Below are 26,188 nucleotides of genomic sequence, written 5' to 3'. Positions count from 1 at the left end.
TGACATATATTTGATATATGTTTCATTTTTTAATTGAGCCAATAGTAATAAGACATCTAATAGTAATCATACGCGCAATGGGGGCAAAAGTTTTATCATAGTGTATTCCATATTCTTTACTATTCCCTTTGGCAACTAGACGGGCTTTATACCTTTCAAGAGATCACTCTTAGTCTTGACCTTGAAAACCTATCTATATCCTATAGTTTTCTTTCCGCTAGGAAGATTTTGAAATTCCCATGTTTTAGCTTTCCTAAGAGCTCTAAGTTCATTATCCATAGCTTCTCTCCATTTTGCAATCTTTTTGGCTTTTTTAAAGTTTTTAGGTTCCACATATAAGTGAATGGCGTTAAGACAAGCTCTATATTAGGGTGAAAAGGAATCATAGGATATAAACCTATAAGGAACTCTTCTAGCCCTTTCAGTTATTCGAGGATTTACGTCATGTGGGGAGGTAGATTCACTATACTTTTCAATTGCACTTTTAAAAATGCTTCTATCTCCATGTGTATAAGTGATAGGATCACTAGATGCTCTTTCTTCGATATAATGATCAATAGATTGATGAGAAGAATTGTTACTTTCTTCTATTTTTTCATTATCACTAAGATCATTATATGTAAATTCATGATCACTAGAAATATCATCATTTTTAGATAATAAGTTAAACAAAAAAGAATAATCACATTTTTCAAAACTACTAATGTTTTCCAAAAAGGTTACATTTCTAGAAACATATAATTTATCATTTTTAATATCATAGCATCTAAACCCTTTTTGAGTTTTGGAATATCCAAGAAATGCACAAGGAATGACTTTCAGTGAGAGTTTGTCATTTTTATCCGTAAGAACAAAACATTTGCCTCCAAAGACTTTCAACCTATTGTAGTCGGGTTCTTTTTTATATAAAATTTCGAAAGGTGAGATTTTATTTAAATTTTTGGAGGGAAAACAATTTATAAGATAAACGGATGCAAGAGCCGCCTCAGCCCAAAATCTTTTTGGAATGTTTTGAGAAATAAGTAAAGTTCTAGTGGTTTCAATAATATGCCTATGTTTTCTTTCGTCTAAATCATTTTATTGAGGTGTTTTAGGACAAGATTTTTTATGAACAATTCCATAATTTTCAAGATAATTTTTTAACTCGTTTAAAAGATATTCACCTTCGGAGTCAGTCCTAAGAATCTTTAAGTTACCATTAAATTTATTCTTAATCATCATGTGATATATTTTAAATGATGCAAAAACCTCATGTTTATGCTTAAGGAAGTATATCTAACAATATATAGAGTAATCATCAACAAAAACAACATAATATGCAAACCCCCCTTTCGATATAACGGGTGCCGGTCCCCATACATCCGAATAAACAAGTTTGTTTGGTTGTAAATATAAATCTTTGTTTAAAATGTAAGCTTTTCATTTTTCTAAGAATACAATAATTACAAGTGAAATCACTTTTACAAAGATCTTTAACAAAATATAAATAAGAAAGCTTGATGACATTGGGATGCCCAAGTCTTTTGTGCTAACCATTTATATCTTTATGTTGGGCAATATTACAAAAACAGTTTTTTGGAATTTGAAGAAATTCCATGTAGTATAGATCTTCCTTCCTAGAGCTTTCCCCAATCAACTTCCCGGACCGGCGGTCCTGTATCTAACATTTATTTGATGAGAATTTGATATCACACCCATGGTCCGAGAGTTGAAAGACCGAAAGCAAATTTAAATTTAATTTTGGTATAAATCTAATTTTGAGAATAAAAAATCTTTAATTTTCAAAATTTTCAATCCCTTTGATTTCAAGAGAAGCGCCATCCGTGGTTGAAACAAAAGGAGATATATTTTTTGTATATTTGGAAAGACAAAAAATATTTGGAGTCATACGAAAGGAGGTACCCAAATTTAAAAGCAAAGAAGTCTTACCAGGAGGAGAGAAGGTTGACATGGCGGCCCCAGAAATAGATCCCTTGAGAAGAGATTAAAGAGCTTTCATAATTTGACTTAGAGATAGAGCTCCATTGCTGGAAGTAGATGGACTATCCTTATGTGGTGTAAATGTTGTAGACATGGTCACCATCTCCTTCCATTTTGGACACACCGATTTAATGTGTCCTGGTTCTTTGCAAAAATGATATATAATTTTGCTATAATCTCTTCCTTGGTACCTTCCATTTTAGCCACCATTTTCTCTCGCTCTTTGATTTTGATTTTGGAATTTATTAAAATGAGGTAGTTTGTATGTTTTTAAATTATTTCCTGGTCTAGAAACTACATAGGCTTCTTCATTTTCATCTTTGTTTGAAGGCATAGCAAGAACACTGGATTGGTTTTACTCATTCTCATACGAGTTTCTTCTCTGCTTAGCTTAGTAAGAACATCTCCAATAGGTGGAGAAGTAAAGAAAGATAGAAGAGAAGATTTTATTTGTTCGAATTCGGGTCTAAGCTTGTTCAAAAAATTAAAAAAACCAATCCTTTTTCAATTGTTTGTGTCAAAGCTCAATGACTTCTCTACTGTATTTTGGTTCAAGCATAGCAAGTTCATTCCAAATAGAGGACAATTCGTCAAAATATTCTCTAATAGTCAATTCGCCTTGTTGAAGGGTCAAAGCCCTTTTTTGAAGATAATATTTGTGGGACAAATCTCTTGAGGTATACATCATCTCAAGATATTCCCAGACTTGAGACGCCTTTGTAAATTTCAAAATATTTGCATTGATTTTAGTATCAACCGAAGAGAAAATCTATGAGAGAATTTTGTAATTTTTCATATCCCATGCTTCATGCTTTTTGTTATATTCTTCAAATGCTTTTGCTCTCACCTCTTCATCAAGAACCTTTATTTTTCCTTTTTCAATTACATTGATTTTTGGCTCAAGTTCAGGAATTGTACCTTAGATGTAACCCCAAAGTCCCTTACCCTTGATGTGAGCTTCCATATCGCCGGCCCAAACATGATAGTTTGACTCATTGAGTTTGAAACCAAGAGAAAAGTGAGTCTTTTTCCGCCATTGATGAACTTTTTATGAGAGACAAAAGGAGTTTTCGAAAAATAGAACACTTACCACAACGGGTCTTCTTTAGGCTTACTTGATGTAGCGTGTTTTCACTAGATGCGGATTGCAAGAGCTTTCCACGCCAAAACACAAGAATGAAGTATGGGCATGACTTTCGAGGCGACCACTGTGATGACACAATACACAAGCTATTTTTCTAGAGACCAAGCTCTGATACCGTGTAAAAATGTCTTCAAGACTAAAGCTATGTGCACAAAGGCACTAGATTCTCAATAGACCAATATGCGCATAAAGGCAAGATGAACACTCACAAAGGAGTAGACATGCACAAAGGCATGAAAAATAAAGAATAAGTTTAATGAAGAGTAAGAGAACCTTTACAAAAAGGATAACAAATACAAGGGGGATGACCCCATATTTATACAAGTGAGAGGACCCAATGAGGGGCTCCCATAAAGGCGTTGGAGCCCTTCCAAGAGTCACATTTGTGACCGTTGGAGGGGCCCAACTTCTATATGGTGGGCCCCTCATTGCCTAAAAGACAAAACAATAAAAAAAAAAAAATAAAAGAAAAAATGAAAAGAATAAAAACATATTAAAAAATAAATATGCGTGAATGAGTGAAAAGACTATTTTACTCCTAGTGGGTATTACAAGAGGAAAAGTATATATATATATATATATAAATAGATATATATACATATATATGAAATATATATGTATATGTATCTCTCTCTATATATAAATATATGAGATACAATTTAACAGTGTACAATAATTGTCAAATGTGACATGCCTCAAGTCATATCAGTTCCCTACAATATATCATATCATATTGTGTGACACGATATGATACTGACACCATTGGATTGCCTCATTGGAAATGATGCCACATTCATGGACTTGCTTGAAATAAACATGCATTAGTAAGGAAATATCAGATTTTACCAAACCGGCTTCAATCTTGTTGCTGTAACTTCTGCCACAACCTTGTATAAACCTCCAATATGTGAGATGTGTCTAAATCGATCTATATCCTCAGCATCATGGTTTTTGAGAATAAGAACATTGATATTTTGGTAATTCTTTCTTTAGAAGTTACCATTACTATGAAATTCCTTCATGAAGGGTAGCTGATCCACCTTGCAAACATTCCAAAACCATTTAATTTATACAAGTTCATTTCGTTTATTTTAGTAGCAAAATGTGTGTCTATATATATTAGAAATTTTGGAAAAAAGACATTTTTGAAATTCCCTCGATAAAGCCATTGTTGATATCATCATGAGGTCAATATAGGTGTTTGCAAACAAATAAATTTGTTTTTTTTCATTGCTACAGACAGTTTGAGAAAGCTATGTTTTTTTCTTTTCCTTCTTTTGATAGTTTCACTTTTGTGTGCACTTTCAGGAAGCTGTTGAAGTTTGTTCCACATCCATTCAGGTGAGTGGATTTGTGCAAGTTTCAACTATGATAACATGGAAAACTGAATGTATAGCGACTATGTTGTACACATTATTTGTATGAGGACATTTCTTTTCTTTTCCTTCTTGAAAAGTGAATTTTTTAATTTGTTCTTGGATAATCATTTCAGAGGCCTTGTTTTCTCCATTTTGTTATTTTGTGCCAGAAAGCAAGCAAGCTTATTACAAAGAGATCCTCTTCTATGGATGGGCAACTTTTCCTCATTAAACATTTACTCATATTGAGAGAGCAGGTTTTGGTGTTTCTATGATTATTGCACTACTGGTTCAATTTTCAGTAAAATAGTTACAAGTAAACCTTTGCTCTTTCCTTTTCCCCCTCCAGATTGCACCATTTGAATTCGAATTTTCTGTCACTCACAAGGAGCTGGACTTCACTCATTTGCTGGTTTGTTTCTACACTTGGTCCTTTTTACGGTATACATGCCTTCACTATTGGTGTAGTTGTTTATCTTAATTACTTGAAAGTTATTGTTGTTGATCTTTGTAGCATGGTATTTTATACATGTGATTGATTGTGCTTCCTGTCTTTCCTTTTGCCATATAGCCTTCTGACGGTAGTTGTTTTTTAACTTTGGACTTGCTTTGTGATTATGTAATAAAAGTAGAGAATAAAAAGCTGTATGCTAGTAAGGAATGTAGGAAGTAGAATGAGAGCTTGATGGAATGTGGCACAGAGGTACAAAGTATCTTTAGATGTCTGGGGTGGGTAATGAGGTTCGGATTCAGATCCAAGTGTTTGTTTGGTCATAAAGGGGGACCAGATCTCTTTTCTGTAATCGTTAATCCATCATCTTTTCTACAAAATATGTTTTGGGCTGATTTGGCACAGCCTATATATATATATATATATATATATATATATATATATATATATATATATATATATATATATATATATATATATATACTTGTGGGTTCCGAACCCCCTACCTGGAACTCATAGGGTCTAGTAATGTTGACCAAATCTGACCCCATGGATGTGTTCAGCATAGTCAAAATAGTAGGATTCTACCCTTGATTGCGTTTTTCAAGGTAAAAATAAATTTTTTGAGGGATGAAAATTCATACAGATAACCTTGCCATGGACAACTTGTTCTTCAAGTAACAAAATCTCTAAACTGTTAGACCTTTTGTAAATACATCAACTATCTGATTTTCTGTTCTCACAAACTTAGTCTTTAACTTCCCTTCAATTTTCTAATTTCTATCTAATGAAACATTGGTCTATTTCAATATGTTTGGTTCTGCTATGTTGGACCGGATTTAGTGATATTCGAATTGCACTTTGATTATCACAGAATAAGACATAATTTGATACTTTCTCTCCTAGTTCTATAAGGAGGAATCTATCCACACAAATTCTGAAGTGACCGCTGTCATAGTTCTATACTCAACCTCAGAGCTTGACCATGCAACTGCTCTTTGTTTTCGACTACTCCATGATATAAGGTTGCTGCTAATAAAAACACAATAGCTGAAAATTGACCTTCTTTCTTATGGATCTCCACCCCAATCAACATCGGAGAATGCTATCAATGATAATATATCTTCTCCCCCAATCCATCTCCTATGGTACCTTTCAAATATCTCAATATTCTTTTCACTGCTTTCATATAGCTAACCTTTGGTTCATGCATAAATTGAGATGCTTGATTGACAACATATGTAATATCAGGATGAGTAAAGTAAGAGGGTTATGGTTCCTTCTTGAAAATAAACAGGGAATGATAAAGAGATGATATTTGAAAGCCATGTTTCTGAATTTCTAGGAAAAAGGTTTTGAACTAAGATCCGAGGCTTGCTTCAGCCCATATATGGCTCACTTTAATCTACAAAGTACAAACATATGCATTTGGATCCATAACACTATCTCGATGGCTGCTTCATGTACACTTCTTCATTCTGGTCACCATGCTAAAATTAATATGATACACATTTTAACGACAAGACTGAGCGTCTCATTATAGTCCAGGCCATGTTCTTGAGTATAACTCTTTGCAACAAGTCTGCCTTTATATCGTTCTATTGAACCATCAAATTTATATTTTATTTTGTATACCCATCTTGAGCCAACAACATGTTTCTCGTTTGGTCTTGGCACTATTTCCCACGTTTGACATTCATGCAAAGCTGTCATGGCCTCTACCCACCTTTTGTGTTTGGAAATTTGATTGTAAGATTTGGGCTCATCATGCTTAGTTATTTCAGCCAGAAATAATTGGTGGTCTGCTGAAAAACTATCATAACTTACCCACCTTTCCACCGGGTGTCGAAGCCTGGCTGATCTTCTTGGCTCAACGATATCACTTGGGACATGTGAGACTTCTTCTATAGCTGGTCCTGTATTTGATTCTCTTGGTCTTCTACTGTATACAACCCCTTCTTTGTATCTTTGGAAACCAGCCAAAGACTGTCCATTATTAGATCCAGTATTCTGCATATGAGACTGCAACTCCTCAACATTTAAGTTGGGCAGGTCTTTGGCATTTTGCTGCATAGAACATTCAGGATTAGGAAGGGCAAAAGGTTTAGCATTAAGCCATGGCTGATATCTGTATGGGCTGTGGTTTTGGCTGTGATTTGAGCACATTTATATCTTGGTATAGCAGTTCATCAAACACTTCATTTCGAGATATTCAAATGCATTTCTCAGCAGGATCATAACAACAATACCCTTTATAGTCAACTGCATACCCAACAAACTTGCACACAAGGTCTCTTTTATCAAACTTTGTTCTCAAGGACTTGTCTATGTGAATATAACATGTGCAGCCCCACGCCCTCAGTTCATCATAAACTAAATTTTTTTCATACAACATGTCGAATGGTGACCGGTTTCCCAGCCTTTTCATTGGCAACTTGTTTATTACAAAATTAACGAAATGAAAGGCCTCTGTCCATAAAAATAACGGCAAATTACTTGCATGAATCATCACAAGACTACCCTCCACAATATGACGATGCTTTCTTTTTTCAACGCCATTTTCTTGAGGTGTATATGGGCATGATATTTTGTGATTAATTCCATTATCATTTAAAAAGTCAATGAATTCCTTTGAACAAAACTCTTCACCTCTATCACATTGAAAATTAAGAATGGGACCAGAGAATTGATTCTTAACAAACACATGGAATCTACAAAAGATATTGAAGACTTCAGATTTATGTTTCATAAAGAATATCCTCGTGTAACGAGTAAAGTCATCAACAAAAATAACATAGCATTTACTTCCTGATAGTGAACTCTTGGGTGCAAGACCCCAAACATCTGAATAATTTTAGAAGGTTTTGAAGTATTATTATTTCATGAAGGAAATGACAATACACGACTCTTACATACTTGACAGCTTGAACTTAAAGAACCTTGTATCCATTTATCTGAAATGGACTTAAGAATAAGATGACTAGAAACAAGTCCCTCAACAAATGACTTATTACAATAGGCTAAACGACTGCAATATTTCATGCTTTTTTTTAGAGAGAACGTTAAATAACATTAATGTTAATAAAAGTAGTAATACATGTCTAAATCTGGTGGTGTGTGATGAGATATCACATGCCCACAAAACAGAGGATCACATTCTAACAACAATGAAAACAGTGGAGCTGACGGTACATAGAGACCATCATCCAACCTAGCGGCCATATTTCAGGCTTATTTGACTCATCAATACTGGAAACATAGATAAAGGAAGATGATGATAATGACAACAACTTCAACTTTGACTGAACAGTTGAAACTGATTTTTCAGATCTAACTTCACTCTCCCTGAAGATGTACATATTCCTGCATCTTTCCCCTTAAGAGAACGTCTTCTTCGTGAGAAAATCCTTCACATAAACAGAGTTAGGGATAAATGAGATGCTTGAATTTGTATCTACAAGTCTAAAAACAGAAATCAAAATTTCCTTGATATTTTGAACATAAAAAACATTTGACAAAGAAAGAGTTTTAGATTTGAAAATAGGAACAAAAACTTGACCAACATGTGATATGGGATGTCGAATTCCATCTCCAATTACAACATTGCCTTTACCACGATGTGGAACTAAGTTAGAAATCTTACCCACATCACCGTTGATATGATTTGCTGCCCCTGAGTCAATATACTATATCCCTTGTTCATTTTGCTTCAAGTTCAAGCCGTTGAGAGCAACCAACAATAAGTTCTTGTCGAATGCAAAGTTGCTGGTCTCACTTGATTGGCCCTTGTGATGCCCTGAAATTTCACCCTCCTGTTTGTTCTGAACCATATTTAATTGGGCATTGTACCTGAGATCATCCTTGAACCAACCGTTTGTCTTTATATGCCCAGGTTTCTTACACACATAACAGGTGGGAACACCTCGTCCTCCTTGATTGTTTAAAGGAGGTGTGTTGGGAGTAGGTAATACTCCTTGTTCTGCTCTATTTTTTCTTCCACGACCTCTGCCTCCACGAAAATTACGACCTCTGCCACAAAAAGACCCTGTATAAAGAACATCTTGGAAATTTCCTTGACCTCTGTTTCCACTGTCAGATCCTTTAAGAGACATCTCATAGTTAAACAACTTTAGTCTCAAATTCTCAAATGTTGGAGGGGCTGGAAGACATCCCATGGTAGTACATAATACGTGATACTTTGATCCCAATCTATTAAGTGTTTGCTGCACTTTATCTTTTTTTGATATTTCACATCTGATTAGAGCTAACTGATAAGTTATGCTCTTGATTTTATTCAAAAAGTCCATGATACTGGTGCTGCTGTCCTTTTTGAGATTTTGGAATTCGTGTTTCAGATACATAACCTTGGACTCTGATATCTGGGGATAAGTCTATGCCAAATGCATCCATAATTGCATGGCTGTGCAATCATCTGGAATACCAATCAGAACTTCTTGTGAAAGGGTTGAAGTGATGTATGCCACTAGTACCTGATCTTTTTTCATCCAACTGACAAACTCTGGATTTCTTATTTGAGTTGATGAAATGACCTGTCCTTTCTCATCCTTTGTGTCTTGCAAAATAAACTCCAGTGGAACCAAGAGGGACCCATCCAAGTGTCCTAATAGATATTGACTTCTTATAAAAGGAGTAATTTACCTTTTCCAAATCAGAAATTTGAAATTATTGAGTTTTTCGGAGAGTAATTGAGGCAGAAAATTTGAAGACAAGTTTGTAGAGGAGGAAAAGTTTGAATCCATGACACAATTATTTTAAGCAAAGAGAAAGAATAAAACAAGATATAGGAAGAAAAAACCAAGAATATAAAAGTGAAGTGACCTACTTCAGCCAGAAGCAATATCAACAAAACAGTGAAACATGAGATTTTTTTTTTTAAATCTCAGGAACCAGAACTTGTAAATCTCACAGATGTCAAATTCTTTTGTGGTTCAGTAAAAATCTTTAACCACCAATATCATATAAATGAAGTAGGTCAAGCACAGAAGAACACAGTATGTGATATATACCAGGGTATGAAGAAACAAGAGAACACAGGGTATATAATATATACCAGTTGCCACAAGCACTACATGATATCAGATATCAGATTTGATCTGGCTGGGAAAGGATGAACAAAGAAAAAACAGAGATGCAGAAGAAGGAAAAGAGGAAAAAGTCAAACTGGAGGTAGATCAAGATCTACAAAGACTTACCTTGAAGAAGTCCCATCAATTGGCCTTGCTCTGATACCATGTTAGAATATGGTATACGAAGTCGTCAACGAAGTTTACCACATGAAGAGAGAGGAGGAGGAGAAGAAGATAGACAGGCTTCCCTAGAAATCACATTCCTCAAAAACAGGACACGTGTAGATCCTCTATCTTATATTTTCCAAATGTTGAGTTTTACACATTTGACATATTTGACCCCATCTTTAATACAACATTAAAATAACATAAGGGGTTAGTACTGGAATGTAAAAATGACATACAACAAAATACGATTCTGTAGACTGAATTGTGGATATGGATCTGGATTTTCAGCCGATCCATATTCACGTCCCAATATATCTACTCCCAGACCTTTTTTCCCCTAATCTGGCTCTCCTTTCTACATCCCAACTTTAATAATCCAGACCTAGTTAGTTAGGTATCTGACTCCAAGTCCAGCCTGTTGACAGCCTTAGGTGGAATACAGCAGCTTGGTTTAGAAGCAAGGAAAAAGTACAGGAAACAAGGATTCTACAACTTGATACTAAATATCATCATTTGTTGTTTGTTGACTTGATGATTTTTTTACTTGAGTTTGACTTCAGCTATTTAATTGTCACTTGACCACAAAATTGCAATAGCTTGGCCTTTTCTTTTTTACTAGCACTGGCTGCTGTTACCTTACTGAAGTGCATCATTTTCTGCACTATTGATGTTTGGGAGCAATGATAAACCACTCCAAATTTGCTTTTCCACTGGATCATATGGCAAAGTGTGAACTTTAAAGATTTGATACATTTTTCTAGCGTATGTTAATATTCTAACTGGCTACCAAAACTGTGCAAGTGAAAATTCGTTAGAAGGCATACATGTCAAACTTGCTGTCTATCTATATTCATCTCTTATCATGACAAGTTATTTTTGCATGGAGAAAGTAAGTGCTCACAAAAGCACAGCATGATGGAACTGGTTTAGGAAGCCCCCTATTCTTGACTCAGTTGCATCCAATTGTGCAACACAACCAGTTTCAGTTTTGGCGCCAGACTCCAACAAGAGATGATTGACTGATAGGCCGGATGACTCTTCTGAGGTCTATTGTATTGCCAAGTCAAAGCTGAGTCATTCCTGCTTGTAGTCTAATGCTAAACAACTTGGGGTATATCGAAGTTTCAATGTGTTTGTGTATTTAAGTAATGGAGTCTACTATGATTAGTTTATTGTTCCCTAGCTGCATTCTAGTAAAGAGATGAGCTTAAGGCATTCACTGTTTCTTTTCTTTATCTTGATTACTTTTTCAGGAACATCTGAGGCGGCTACTCAGAGGTCAAGCATCTTTGTTTGACTGGTCAAGGTCAACATCATTGGCAAGAACATTGTCACCGAGGGTTTTGGAGAATCAGATAGATGCAAAGAAGGTTGGGCAACCGATTCCTCTATCTCTCTCTCTCTTGTTTTGTGAATAAACACTTTTCTAGTTTTGTACAAATAATAGCTAATTTTTTCATAACGTTTGAAAAAACATTCCATTTTTGTCTGGCATTTTAAGTGGACTATGAAAATAATATGATCAAGCACATGGCTGATGTTGATTTTAACAGTTAAAGGCTTACTGATCCTATTGGGTGACAGTATAAATGGAAAATCTTCACAAATTTTATGCTAGTATTTCTCACTTCAGAAGAAATGACGCTACTTGAATGATCTCTAGTTTTAGAGTCAAAATAAAATTCACAAGGATTGAAAAGAGATTTTTGGAAAAATGAGAACAAATGGAAAAAAGAGATTTAAGTTTTGGAAGGCTGGAAAATGAAACCAAAAGCTGAAGTCAATGCCAGTTCTTTTATTAGATCTAAAGAGAGGAAGACTAGTTTTCACAACATCAATTAAATAAAAGACGTGGTTCTTTTTTAGTTCATCAGGTAATCTTCACACTTCATTCCCCTCATGTAGTAGGACCCATATCCTACGCATCTGAAGATTCTAGCACATATTTGTGTGTTTTTAATTGCGTATATCATTGTAAGTTGAAGTTCCTTCCAGAAAAGTTCAACTAACATTTTACATTTGGTATTACAGACGTATGTATATGCATACATGCAGCATGTGTGAACATGTCCTGCATACATGCATATGCAGATACCCACACACAGACATGTAATCATCATCATCATCATCATCTCCCACTTGCATCAGCTTTGTAAGTCCTATTTTCTCAGTCAGTCATATCTTGAACTAAAACTGTCACTTTTTAATACCCCCTTTCAACCTATGTAACACGGACCCTTCTAAAAGGTCAATGCACCCATGTCCACATGGGTGTGACACTTGGACACTGCTTTTGCAGTGTCAGGTGCAGTCAACTGGACCGGGGTCCATTTCTGTCCAAAACTGGACTCAGTTAACCCTAACCAAGTCCGGTTTTATCTATAGTATATAAATAAACACACACACACGTGCACGCACACACACACACACACACACACATATATATATATACACACACCCGCATTTATGTGACCTAGCTTTCAACCTCTTTTATGGGTCTTTTTTCTTTTTCTAATTACTTTGACTTGTGTAATATCTGTTTCTTGTATTTGTGTTACTTCACACTTTTATGAAACATTCAGAAACCTTTGCAAATAATCTTCCTTGATCCTCATCTATGCTGTTATCCTCGCACTTTACTATATGCATTTTTTACTCTACTATTCTTTGCCAATCCAGAAATTCAGCATAATGTACCGTCCACAGTCCTGACCACCAACACATTCTCTTCTTGTCTCTTCTTTGTGACTTGGGAAACATTACATTTCATATCATCGCAGCTAGCTTGTCATGATAACATCCATACATTGATGTCTTCTTGTTAAAGAGAGCCTGAGTATTGAAATGTTTTTGTTGTGGCATACACTAGTGTCTTCTTTTAAATCATAACCTCTTTCATACTGACTGTGTGTTGCATTTGTTTTTCTTTTCCTGGTGACTTCCTGAACTTCTTTGCTTCTTGGTTCTGATTTCTTGTTCACTCATGTTTCTTAAGTGCTGATAGGAAGACATTCCACATTGAAATGGATACATACATGTGACATGACATGATACGTGACAAAGACATGCAATCTTATGGAAAATTAGGACCAGAATCATTTATATGTTTGACTGTTTAAATATTGTATAATGTTACATGTGTTTGAGACTCCAAGTTCTTACAAGATATTCTGCTATCTGTATTGGTATCATGTGAACACAAAACATTTACACGAACCGACCATGTGACATAGCTGGAAAAAACAAGAAGATAAAGAAGTTGTGAAGAAATGGTCAGAAACCACCTTTCTCTTTCTTAACAAGAAATCTTGAAATAAAGCTATAGGAACAATATAGACGAGCAGTATATAAATGCACCATGATTTGCAGTTTGAATATGATATCCTTCAGCAATGCACTTCCACATGCAAAACCTTCAATGATGCAACTAGAGGCCATATTTTGAGGCTTTCATATACATTTAATTTTTTCCTCTGTTGGGACTGATAATTGACCTTTTTCATTTTTTTAATTGTTGTTTCATTTTTATGCTGTCCCAATCATTTCTAGAACATCACCTTGAACATCATGTTGTCTTCGGCTACAAGTTTTGCTTTCATGTGCAGGAATTGGAGAAGTGCCTCAAAGCCACATGTGAAGAGTTTATCATGTCTGTGACAAAGCTTGTGGTTGATCCTATGCTTTCCTTTGTAACCAAGGTGTGAACTCTCTTCTTGTTACCCACAGCTGTTATTTAAAGGTTTGTTGATAAGCTGGGGAGTCAGAAAATGTTATTCAACTGGATGAGGAGTCTTGTGCTGGGAGTGACTTGAAAGTGTGGCCAACTCAGCCAGACTTTGGACTACTTGACTCAAGTGTCATCCTTCCAAAATGGGATTTGGGTTTGAGGCTCAAATGGATGCCACGCTGTATTTTTCCCCTTATTTAGCTTTTTTTCTTTTTCATATTAGTTTACGTAGATCACTTAAGTCAATGAATTATTTTTATGACTCAGCCTTATCACTACGAATAGGGGTGTCAACGGTTCGGGTTTGGTTCAGATCTAGGTGGAACCAGACTTGGACCCGATTTTCGGGTATGGTATCGGGTCCGGAGCCGGGTCTAATCGGGTCCACTATAAGATAAACCATACCCGGACCCAATAAAAACTACATGAACCAGACCTGGACCATACCCAATAAAATAATATTTTTTATCATTTTTACATTGAAAATTGCAAGTCTTAATAGGAACTCGGGTTGGGCCCGGGTCTGGTATAAAGTTTCACAAACTATACCAGGATCCATGTATTAATCGCACCTTCGGGTCCGGACCTGGGTCTTAATCGGGTTGTCTTATTTATCACCATACACGGACACTATAGGGTTTGGTCCGTTGACACCCCTAACTACGAACTGATATGGGATTATAAGTAGATACAATCAGCACCATAAAAATAACCACAATCAAAATTCGTTCCATGAGGCAAACTATTGTCCTGATGTGAAGCATGCTGAGTAATTGACCTTGACTTCAACCAGAAATTCAGGCTGCTTAAAAGTTTTACAAGTTTGGTTTCAGCTCAAAAGTTGCTCAGTAGACATTGATAAGCTCTCCTGACTTCAAGCAATTGCCACTGTGACTTCCTAAGTCTCAAATAATTCAGGGAGTCAGAAGACACTTGGGTTGGGTAATTAGTGATCCCCTCCTAACTGCGAGTTTCAATTCTCCACACATCATCAACTTTGAGTTGTCCAATTTTCACTTAATGATCAGCCGAAGGGAACTTTACTTAACGAAAGTGCTTTTTCCGTTCAGGCCCTTTCCTTTTAGAAATTAGCATTTGACTTAATGCTTGGATTCATCTAACAGGAAAGGGCCTTGAGGGAAAAGATAAAAAAGAAAAAGGAAGGGAACAGGGATCTGACAATAGTTTTGAACTATAACAACTCTGGGCATCAGGTTCAGTTCCAGAGTTGGATCAGGTTTGTATGTTGCTAAGTCTGGTCTATTTTAAATTATGACTTGATGAATGCACTTTAAGTCTGATATTAAGTTGAAACCAGGCTCAGATGACATCACCAGGATAGTTACTCATCAAAATCCCTTTTGTCCATGGGATTTGAGGATCTTGACTTGAGGTCTGCTGTTTATTTGAATTTGAATAGTATTTTGTTGAACATGGATACATGTGTGAACGAGAAATATCATTCTTTTCAGGTTACTGCAGTAAAGGTCGCATTATCGTCTGGTAACCATGGTCAGAAAATAGATTCAGTCTTAGCAAAGCCACTCAAGGATCAGGCTTTTGCATCTCCAGAAAAAATAGCAGAGCTTGTACAGAAGGTTCTACATTCAAGCTAAAGTTTCATCTGTTCATGTTATTGGTCTATTCATTGTCTAATCACCAGAATATGTGATTTTGGCAGGTCGACAGTGCTATTCAACAAGAGTTGCCAAAAGTTACGGAAAAAATGAAACTCTATCTTCAGAATCCTTCAACTCGTGCAATTCTGTTTAAGCCCATCAAGTAAGTTGCGTTACTGAGAACCCATGATGATTGCTTAATTATTGTACCATGCAGATCAAGTACGGACATATCCATGACTCTTGAATATAAACCACCAATTAATATTTCTAGCATATTTTGTCTTTGGATTTTGTGGCAGTCTTATATTTTGGTTAGATTGAAGATGCCAAAACTTTTAAGTTTCCTAAATTGAGATCCAATTTAATTGAACATAGACTTAAAAAGGACGCTGATGTAGCGCCTTCTTCTTTTCCTACCACTAAAGATTGGTATGATCTCAGAAAAAAAAGGGAGGGAACTGGTAGCTACAAGTCTGTCCTCATACGGTATAAGTAGATTGTGGTAAGCTAAGCAGACGAAAAGCTAGTTGCAGTGCAACTGGCTCATCCCATGTTTGTTATGCTGGAAGACTGCAGAGTTTTTATCTATTTTTCTTTCATGATCTTATTTACTTATTTTATATTCACTTGAATTCTTTTTCTTTGAAAATTTGTCATCAAGTGCATTACATTTCAATTTCAATGTACTTGCATTATTTTGATGTTCCTGATTATAGTGATTTAGAATTGTTGTTTTATACATTCACACAGACTTACATAGATCTATGTGTGTGTGCAGCCCTGTCCCCAAATCCTAATCATTGAAAATTATTGAATTGTATCAAGTGAATCCGTGTTGTATCCTGCTCCCGCATCCATATCCATGTGACAGTCAACAACTGAGAACTGTCGAGCACTAGCCAACCAAAAACTATCATTATTTTTTTTCAAGAACTTTTCTTTCTTTTTCTCTTCAATAACTATGATCATTATTTGACTACTGAACCTACAACAATGGACATTGGACACAAGAAACATGGAAATCTTTTTATGATATGTAGGGATGGAGACATGCGTAGGCACATCAAATTCCCAGTCTTTGCTCACATCATTAGTAAATGCAAATAAACTCTTGCAAATGAATTATTATTAGGAGAGAAGCAATTAACAAGAACTCCTAGACTAAAGATCATTAAAAACATAATTAAATTATCGATATATTAAACTGTGACAATGAAGCACAGTTGTCTGACGTGACACACACACACAAGGCTAAGCAGTGCGTTCCATAATACATAGTTTGCAACTTCAAGGTGTTTGTTCATGTATTGGAGTAGAACAGCACTCTGTTCAACTTGATTATGGTTTTCAGTTCAAATTTCTATTTTTTAATATTATTTGCTTCAAGCCTTTCACAATTCCTTATAGTATAGCTCTAAACTTCACCATATTTGGTTGATGCTTATACGTCTTGACACTGTTTTCAGAGCAAATATTCTGGAGGCCCATATGCAGGTTCAGAGATTGATAGAATCTGAATATGCTCCTGAAGAGACTGAGAACATTGGAATGATGAAAGCTCAGGAGTTTCAAGCTCGGCTGGAAAAAATTTTGTAAGTTTGTTTAGAAGACTCACCTACGATAAAAATCTTCAGGTTAATATTTTTCCTGTAGTTATTTTTTTCCGAGAGTACATGCAGCATTTTTTTATATATTAATCATTGTTTCTTGACAATATCATGCATATATCTTGAACAAAATGCTGTTCCATTTGAATTTTTCCTATTGTCGAGTGGGTTAGCTGTTTGTGATCTGGTCCCTACTTTTGTACTCAAACATATACCCCTTATTGAGTTACCTTTGATACAAATGAGAATGATTGTGCATAGTTGCAACCCTACCCCCATAACAGGTTAGAGGTGAGACCTGGTTCTATCGAAGGGAGGTGCAGTGGTTTCAAGTCCTGTGCATTGGGATCGAGTTTAGTGCTTCCGCTGAGAGCTCAACTAAGGCTCCTGCATATGAGCTGAGCAGCGGTCATTTATCTTTGGCTTTGTTATGTAAAATGAAGAGGCATTTGATTCGCGGACAGGCCTGGACAAGGGCACCAAGTCCTGTCCGCATATGTCCTTGTCCAAGGATGCCTTTTTTTTTCAAGTGTCCTGTCCTCTCCTGTTCTAGGGGGAAAGGAATAACTCTTCCCGACAAGAAAAATCGTTCAAGATGACCGTGGGTTCCCGCCCCCCCCACCCCACACACACACACGTCCCTTGTTTGTGTGGGCCCCACACATTCTGCGGATGGCAGACATCACCATCCGCTCAATCAAACGCTCCCTTTGCTTCACGAGCTCAAATAAGTTTCCAAAAAGCCAAAAAAACTGAGCCTCAATCTGCCCTGTTTGTTTCCCAACCCTAGTTACACAGCTTGGCACGAGAGAGATTGTGTGTGTGAGAGAGAGAGGGGAACTTTCAAATGCCATCTATGTTCAAAAATGTGCTTTTGATTATCATATATTGATGTTCAAACATATCAACCAGATTTTCTTTCACAAATTACTACATAGAGAAAACAGTTTTCGAAAGTTGTTTGTCACTAAACATAACAACGGTTTTCTTTTGTAAAACATATTAGCAAAATTTGAAAATCAATAATATGTTCAGTACGGTTGGGCTGGGCTTAGGTAGGCCGTTTCATGGGTTGAACCGGCGAAATTGGTAGAATTGAAAAAAATAAAAATGGACACCAACCTCGAAGGAAAAAAACCACACGACCAAAGTCCGAAATTTTATTATGAAAAAAAATTAAAGTAGATTACAAATTAAAATTAGAAATAAAAATTCTAAAACTATAAATATTACAACTAAAAAAAAAAATTAAGAATACCTGTCTTCTTCTTCATGTGGATACGGTTCATTGGACGGGTTGTTAGATGGGTTGATGCGGGTTAGTATGGTCTGGTTCACGGGTTAAACAGGTTCAGGTTGTAATGGGTTTTTGGGTCGGGAAGTAAAACTGGTACAGCCCACTACACGGTTTACGAGCTTGAACCGTTACTGTATCTCTTGGGCCATGCCGGTCTGGGTTTCAACAAGCTGGTTCGGTTAATGGGTCAAACCGGCCCATTAGCTACCTCTACTCTCAGCACCCGTAAAATGAAATTGAGTACCACCAATAACAAATTTAAACAACAAAAGTACAAAATAAAACAATACCAATAATTTCATTTGCATGTTTTGCCATTAACATGATAATGATCAAAGAATGCCATTTTGTTGTACGTAAACAATACAATATGGAGCCTTCTGCTTGACTAATCCGGATAGGGGTGCAATCATAGGGCACAAAATTTGTGCATTAAGCACCTGATTGCCCTCCACCGGGCCTTGGGCTCCATAACTGACAGGCCTGACCCCAAGATGGATCTAGTGCTTAATGCACAAATATTTGTACAATCATATCCACTCTCATGGGTGTCTTTCCTTTGCACAAGCCAACCGGTAGCATAGGCCCTCGGGGCAGAGGTCCTAGCTTTGAAGTTTTACGCTACCGTGGATCTAGGATTTTGCTTAAAGGGGGGGCAAAAAGTTTTTATTATAAAATAAAATATAAAGAGGCAATATAAATTTTCAAGATTTTGCTTAAAGTGGACCAAAAAAAATTATAATAAAATAAAATATAAAGAGGTGCAATAAAAATTTTTATATTTTGCCTAAAGGGGGGCAAAAAAATTTATAATAAAATAAAATATAAAACTAAAATATAAAGGAAGGCAATATAATTTTTTATAGTTTCCTTAAAGGAGGATTTTTTTCATAATAAAATAAAATATAAAACTAAAATATAAAGGGAGGCAATATAAAGTTTTATAATAAAATAATAAAAATTTTCAAAACTTTAGGAGGAGCTTGATCCCCTCCTCGCCCCCCTAGATCTGCCCCTGACTGCTGGCATGACTACCGTAGGCATGGCAGGCTGAGCCAGCGCTAACAGGTCTTTGTGCCCGGTGTGATTTCTTCGGGTTATAAATAAAAAAATAATACAATACGTAGATGATATTGATCGGATGGGCCCATTCACTAGAAGGCAGCAGTAGGGGTGGCAATCGGGTCGGGTTGGCGGGTTGGCGTGTCAGCATACCTCAACCCGAACCCGACCCGTTTAATAAACGGGTTACCCGACACGACCCGCCAACCCATTTAATAAATGGGTTGGGTCGGGTAAACGGGTTTTCAGGTTCGCGGGTCAGGTTGGCGGGTTGACGGATCAGGTTGGCGGGTCGGGTTGGCGGTCGGGTTGACGGGTCAGGCAGACGGGTTGGCATACCCCCAACCCGAACCCGACCTGTTTAATAAACGGGTTACACGGGTCGACCCGTTTATTAAACGGGTTGGCTTAAGCCCAACCCGAACCCGCCTAAGAGGCGGGTTGGCGGGTCGGGTTGGCGGGTCGTGTCAGAAATTGCCACCCCTAGGCAGCAGGATGATGGGCCTGGTATCTTGTCTCACTTAAAAACTCCTATTTGATTCGCCGCAGTGATGGCAAACTGACATTGCGGGGTGTTCATGCATAGTTGGATGCATGCAGTTTTTTTTATGTGTGCAATAGGTCAGAGGGACCTCTGACGGTAATCACCCTGATGCCGTTCATCCATGCGATGAACGGCATCCCAGATACCATAGAACTATGTTCTCAGTCGTGCATTTTGCAAACTCTAGATGCCGTTCATCTAAGGCATCAACAGTTCTGAGAAAAAATATGAAGCCCATCTAGGAGATACAGAGTCCAACCATGGTGGTATCTTGGTTGACTGGACCAGGCTTTGGAATTGGCTCGGGGAAAGCCCACATGCCTACATTCATCTGTGCAGTCAAGAGTCACAAATTTTGCCAAGATTTTGAAAATCGCGATATTCAATGTGAAAATATTGTTAGGTTTACAAATTCTTTCTTGTTTTTAATTATTTTTTTATAACAAAGGATCCTTCACCAAGAACCGGGTCACTTAATGGGTCCGCTCCCTGAGAGGTAAAACTCCGGGTGGAGGACACGACCACCCAGCCTTACATGCTCCAACCGTGATAAAGAAATGGCAGCCCCCATGCACTAGTGAGATTCGATCCTGAAGTGCCTTCAGCTTGACACAAAACTCCTTTGGCCACATGGGTAACCACTGCGGTGGTAGAAATTCACGATATTGGAAGTGACAATATTGTTAGGTTTACAAAATGCGATATTGTTATTTCTAAAACTAACACAATATTATATTAAGGTTTTAATTATGAGTATTTTATATACTTAATTTATTTTCTTAAAATTTTAAATATTATAATTATACTGAAATCTTTCCCATGCTATCTTGAAAGTTTCTTTTTGATCAAGAAGACCATGACTACCAACGGGAGGTCCGATTGTTTGGTAGGAGATGTTAGTGCACGTCACCTTGTGTTGGGACGTTGAAAGTTCAAATCCCAATGGTACGTTGTATAACTGGTGGGGGTCAGACTAACCCCAGCTTGCCTATCTAAAAAAAAGAAGACCATGACTACGTACCCAGAAGGCCTCTACTCACTTGGTAAGGGCATGTGACATCACGAGTTCTAAACTCATAAGGAGCACCCTTTGCCATAATAGATAGAGGGCCCTCAAGGGTTTTACCAATCTGAGTCTGGCCAATGTGCGGTTGGTGATGACTGGTTTTTCTTTGACCTAGCAAAAAAAAAAAAAAAAGCTCCGGCTATACATTATGTGCACTCAAAAGGCACGTCTCCTTGTGGTGGTTGGTAGGAACTGTCAGTGCATGTCTCCTTGAGGTGAGACGTTGCAGGTTCAAACCCCAGTGGTACGTTGAATATTAACTGGTGGGGTCTGCCTAACCCCAGCTTGCCTTTCAACAAAAAGCGGATGTAGATGGGCCCAGACTTGATTGTGATAAAATTGTATTGTAATGAATGAAATTTATATAGCATGCTCATGACAAGTGAGGATAATCATTCATGTACTACCTTGGCTAAGCTCGAGGTGTAGGGTGCAGTGGAGCTGATATAGTCTAAATGTGCATTTGGATGAGACTTAGATTTGCTTACTCAGACTATTTTTAATATTCGGGTCAGTATTTTAGGTTGAACTTAATTTGGATTTAATTTAAAATCCAATCCAATTGCATATTTTGCATGTCAATATCTTGTCTTTAATTTAATATTCAATCCTACCTCATCTGATAGATTCATATCTAATTCTTGCATTTTGGACTCTGGAGATTTAAATCTGGCATGGTTTGGCCTGTATCCGATCAGTTTGCACTCACAGGCGGGGTTGAATTAGTTCACAGTTTCCCTTGATCTATAAAAAATAAAAACACCTGCAGTTTCCCATGACAGATAATTTGATTCTCAAGATCTTGATCCATCATTTTCCACAGGCCATGTTTATTTGTGGCCATGCTTTTTTATGAATTTGCTGGACCCACTTTACATGTGATTCCTCTTGGCTAGTTTGGATGTTTAAAAGAGTACTTGGTTAAATAAAGGATTGGGCCACATCTGTCCTATTCCTCGGTAGGGTCAAGTCGGTCCAGTACTATCACTACATTAAACAAACAGCCGCCTTAAAATGACTGCAATGTGAATGAGGATGCAGTAGCTGACCTCTTTAGGGTTGGTGGGGATCGTGCAAGAGGGTTGAGAATGAGAGGGAAAGGAGAGAAATGGGTAGAGGGTGGTAGCTGGATCATGGAACTAGCATCGGCAAGTGCCACGTCAGTTCTCCCTCCATCCCAAATGAAGGTAGGAGCTAAGGATTCCATGAATCCTCTCCGGCAACCTCCGATGCTGAGTTTCGAAACAGGGCCTTATATGAATCCACAAACATCTCTCTCTCTCTCTCTGCAAGTTCCTGGATAATTAATCTCAGTTAGAACAACTAGACTCCAAAACCATAACAGAAGGAAGAGCATGTGTGCTCTTCTACTTTATTTTCTTGTAATTAGAAGTAAGCAAATTGGGTTGCGTGGAAAAATTGAAGCAGACACTCTTTCATTCTGTTTTTTGATATAATTTAGTGTTTCCTACCGGAAACAACTACAAGGAGGGGTTTCTTGGAAGGTTGAGTTTTGGGTCTTCATCATTTGTGATTGCTGAGAGGCTTTAAGCATGTGCTGAGAATGTTGAAATTGAGCAGCTTCCCTCCACTCCTCTGACTTCCTGTGAACCAATGCCATTCTTTTCATGAGTTTTTCTTCCAGGTTTGACCTCATCTTCTGTATTTTCACCTGAGACAAAGACCATGTTTTGCATTTTAACTCGCTATCAGTCAACCGGCAGAAATTCAGAAGGCAGAAGAATGGTAGCGAGAAAAACTTCTTTCTTACTTTACTGCAGTTAAATCCAATACTTGAATCTTGGTATTGATATTGATAAAGAGGAAGTTGAAAAATGGGCAAGGCAAGGCAAACTTACTTGAGCCCAGTTATTGTATTGTCATGATGCAATAACATATAAATAACAATGATAATACTAGGAATGAAACATGGTGTCGTACGTTGGCTTTTGGTTGTGGAATACAAGCAGATCATAAATAGCAATAAAGTTAAAATAACGCCAACTATGCCAAGGAGGAGAATGAAGAGAAACTATTCCACCTTTTTGTGGTAGTCAACATATAATCAAACCAATAAAATTCAGGCAAATATTTCAATGTTTGTTGGTGACAAATGTAAATGACTGTGCTACACCCCTTCGGTGGTGGCGGTGAGATCGAATTCAAAAGGAGAATAGTACAACCTGTGAGTTGAAAGGACACAAAGGGAAACAAAAGTGACACAAAAGAGAGCATGGGGCTTAATATGGCAGGTGGGAACTTGAAATTTCCATCAAGGCAACAAAAGGTACCGATATACAGGATGTGATCATGTGAGGCATCGGAATAGTCATTGGACAGCAGAAGATTTAGTCTTCGTATACCATTTAACTCTCAAGAGGAAGAAGAGCTATGGATAATGAGACATTTTTGTCACATCTTAGTAGTGAACCCACAGAGCTCTAGTTTTGGAAATTCACCACATTGTTGTGTTCATGTTTCAAACATTAGAGTTTCCCACCAACAAACTTAAAAATGAAGAACCCCACAAGGACTCACAACCATGGTTAGTCACCCGAGTCTGACATGAGATGACCACGGTTTGAAACCCACGGGAAGCGGGGACCTAAAGGGTCTCATCAACCTGAAGCCTAATTGTGGGTTTTTTTCCCTTGGCATATCCAAAAAAAGGGGGGAAAACATAAAAATGGAGAAAGCCAGTAGCAGAAAAAAAAAACTTAAAAATGGAGAAACCGAATCCTGTAAAGTCTACTTTTGAAGATTCTATGCTTTTATTAACTTCGGAGAATTTCAGCAGGTTGTTTGAGTTTGTACCAGTGGTATGCAAATCCTGAACTGTTTTGCACTTATCAAATGGAACTAAGAACTTGGGAGAGGGAAAACAGTGAAAACTTTCCACAGAGCAACCAACCTCTAGCTTTCTTGACTGAGCCTCTGCTTTTGCATTTTGCAGATTCACCCATGCATGAATCTTTGCTTCTTCCCTCTGATACCTAAAAAGCAAAAGAAGCAATTGGCCAGACAAAAGTAAAGCAACTTTGCAGTGGAGAAGAACAAACAAAAAGAAAAACAAATCATGAGAAGTTAAAACAACAAACATAAACTTGGCCCATTTAGTAAGGGTCACAGACAAAGCACGTGCAGATTAGCTCAAAACTTAAAATGCTGGAGCCAGAAATAGTTTCAGACCAAACAAATAAATGAATTACTGCAACTTAAAATCCAACAATAGATTTAATTTTCAGTTTTAGTAAACACACGTAGAATCCATCAAAATCACAAAAAACGAAAAAAGCTTGAAAGAAACTGAATAAATTTCTTCGGTTGAATCTTAACCACCACATCGACTTAGACGTGCTAACTTGATCCGAGACTGCAAATTTCTCCAAGAAACAAGAGAGAAGACGAACACCAACATCATCAATCAATTCATGATAAGAAACTGACACAAAGAATGCATTACCGTGCATCAATTACCTTATACAACACTTGGTTTTCTCTTCATCTTCCCAAATAGAAACTTTGCAATCTCCAACGCTCTTCCTCCCAGCCCCCACCTCAAAATGTCTCAAACTCCTTGAGACCTCTTCTTCCTCTTCCTCTCTCGAACTCCAATTCGATAAGTTAAGATCGATCCAACCGAACTTATTCCCAAGCTCAAGCTTGGCGAAATGGTAATCATGGATCTCAGAGGTATCTATGGGTGAAATCGGTGGAGGACCACCCAGCGGCCCAGACCATGCAGCGGGTGTGTTGTGCCTGGGTGGTGAAGGCGTCTTGATGGGTGTTGGGCACCTTGAATTCCTTGAGCTCCCAAGAGGTGTCATCTCTGTTCCAACGTCTCTGTGATGAACCTCCCTCACCACCTCAGTACCAGCATTCTTCATAGGTTCACTCACTGAACTTCTGAACAAGAACCCTTCTTTCATTGGCTCACAATATCTAAAATTTGAATTCACAGGTTCCACATTATCTGTATATTTATCTGTACACAAGAAAAATATCACTCAAACAGAAGTACGTTTTTCAGTGCAGTAGTAGTGTTTTATCATCAACACTGAATAAGGAAAAAAGAGAGAAGGATAAAGATGGTACCAAGAAAAGCGGATTTTTTGTCAGAAGGGATATGTCCTTTGCTGCTAGGGACTAAAGCTGACATTTTTTCATCTGAAGCTCTGATCTTTTCGGCAAACAGCTCAGTTTTGTAGGTGAGAGCTTGTTGGCTTTGTTGCCTTGTGATCCTTTGAGGCTCAGGTTTTATGATATGGGCTGGGGACCCATTGCAAGAGGAGCCAATGAGCCACTTCTCTGCATCATGCCATTTGGAAGGGAAGGGCTTTCTTGAAAAATTGGCAAGGGGTGAACCACTGTTGTTGAAAGAGAAAACAGGTCTACCAGGTGTTGATGGAGCTTCCAGTAGCCTTCTTTGACCAATGAGCACCCCTCCTCCTGTTCTTCTATGACTAGGACTATCTACAAACCCTTTAGGCGCTGTGTTTGCCTTAGAGAGAGGGAAAGACTTCACAAAATCTGAGGTTTCCCTCAGGTTGAGCTTGCACAGGGGATCAGGGTGGTCTAGAAATGTTTCTGAAAATGGGCCTTCTGCATCTTTGCTGAAAATGCTTGTGTTCCGTTCCAGTGGTGATTCCTGCTGCACCAACAAAGAAAAAAAAAGGCTATTAGAAGTCATCATCACTCAAGAAAGAGAGAGCATGCAGAAGATAAAGAATACAAAAAGATTGGAGCGTTACCTGGTTGGAGTAGAAAAAGTATGGGCTTTGGAGATGCTTTGGGGTCTTGAGATCCATGGTGGAAATGGGTGAGGGAGTTACCGATTTGGGGCTTAAAAAATCTCTTGATGACTCTCTGCTGCTGGCTTCCTCTGTTGAACCATTCTGTTCACCTGAAACCTTTTTCTAGAGAAAATGACAGTAGCTTTACTGGTTGATGGTTAGGCATTGACTGTAGCAGACCTGATTCTTCCTCTTTTGAGCTCTCCAAGAAAATGCAGTGGGAGGCTTTCTTGGGTTGAGAGAGAGAGAGCGAGAGAACAGGGATGAAGAGACAGAACCGTG

The 26,188-nt window shown here is 37.5% G+C and overlaps 2 protein-coding genes across 2 annotated transcripts in view; one reads left to right on the top strand and one right to left on the bottom strand.

The window, feature by feature from the left end:
- The window catches only part of LOC149827517 (sec34-like family protein), a 54,642-nt gene extending 37,243 nt beyond the window's left edge, over window positions 1-17,399 (top strand). The window contains exons 18-25 of the mRNA XM_090019438.1: window positions 4,433-4,465; window positions 4,653-4,739; window positions 4,832-4,894; window positions 11,442-11,558; window positions 13,794-13,886; window positions 15,388-15,513; window positions 15,597-15,697; window positions 17,004-17,399. Of these exons, the coding sequence (XP_089875564.1) occupies window positions 4,433-4,465; window positions 4,653-4,739; window positions 4,832-4,894; window positions 11,442-11,558; window positions 13,794-13,886; window positions 15,388-15,513; window positions 15,597-15,697; window positions 17,004-17,133 (750 nt within the window). The 3' untranslated portion in view covers window positions 17,134-17,399. The remainder of the gene's footprint in view (window positions 1-4,432; window positions 4,466-4,652; window positions 4,740-4,831; window positions 4,895-11,441; window positions 11,559-13,793; window positions 13,887-15,387; window positions 15,514-15,596; window positions 15,698-17,003) is intronic.
- A 5,182-nt stretch (window positions 17,400-22,581) lies between these two features.
- LOC149827516 (uncharacterized) lies at window positions 22,582-25,921 on the bottom strand. The gene is made up of 5 exons (XM_090018526.1): window positions 25,865-25,921; window positions 25,209-25,761; window positions 24,591-25,119; window positions 24,025-24,106; window positions 22,582-22,785 (listed from the first exon to the last, which is right to left on the bottom strand). The coding sequence occupies exons 1-5, from the start codon at window positions 25,919-25,921 to the stop codon at window positions 22,582-22,584; spliced, it is 1,425 nt and encodes a 474-aa protein (XP_089874652.1).
- Between the last annotated feature and the right edge of the window lie 267 nt (window positions 25,922-26,188).

The sequence above is a fragment of the Nuphar pumila genome, chromosome 10 (assembly GCF_984573655.1).
Source record: "Nuphar pumila chromosome 10, dmNupPumi1.hap1.1, whole genome shotgun sequence".
Taxonomy (NCBI): Eukaryota; Viridiplantae; Streptophyta; class Magnoliopsida; order Nymphaeales; family Nymphaeaceae; genus Nuphar; species Nuphar pumila.
The sequence above is the reverse complement of the archived record's forward strand: the minus strand, read 5'-3'. Positions and strand labels throughout refer to the sequence as shown.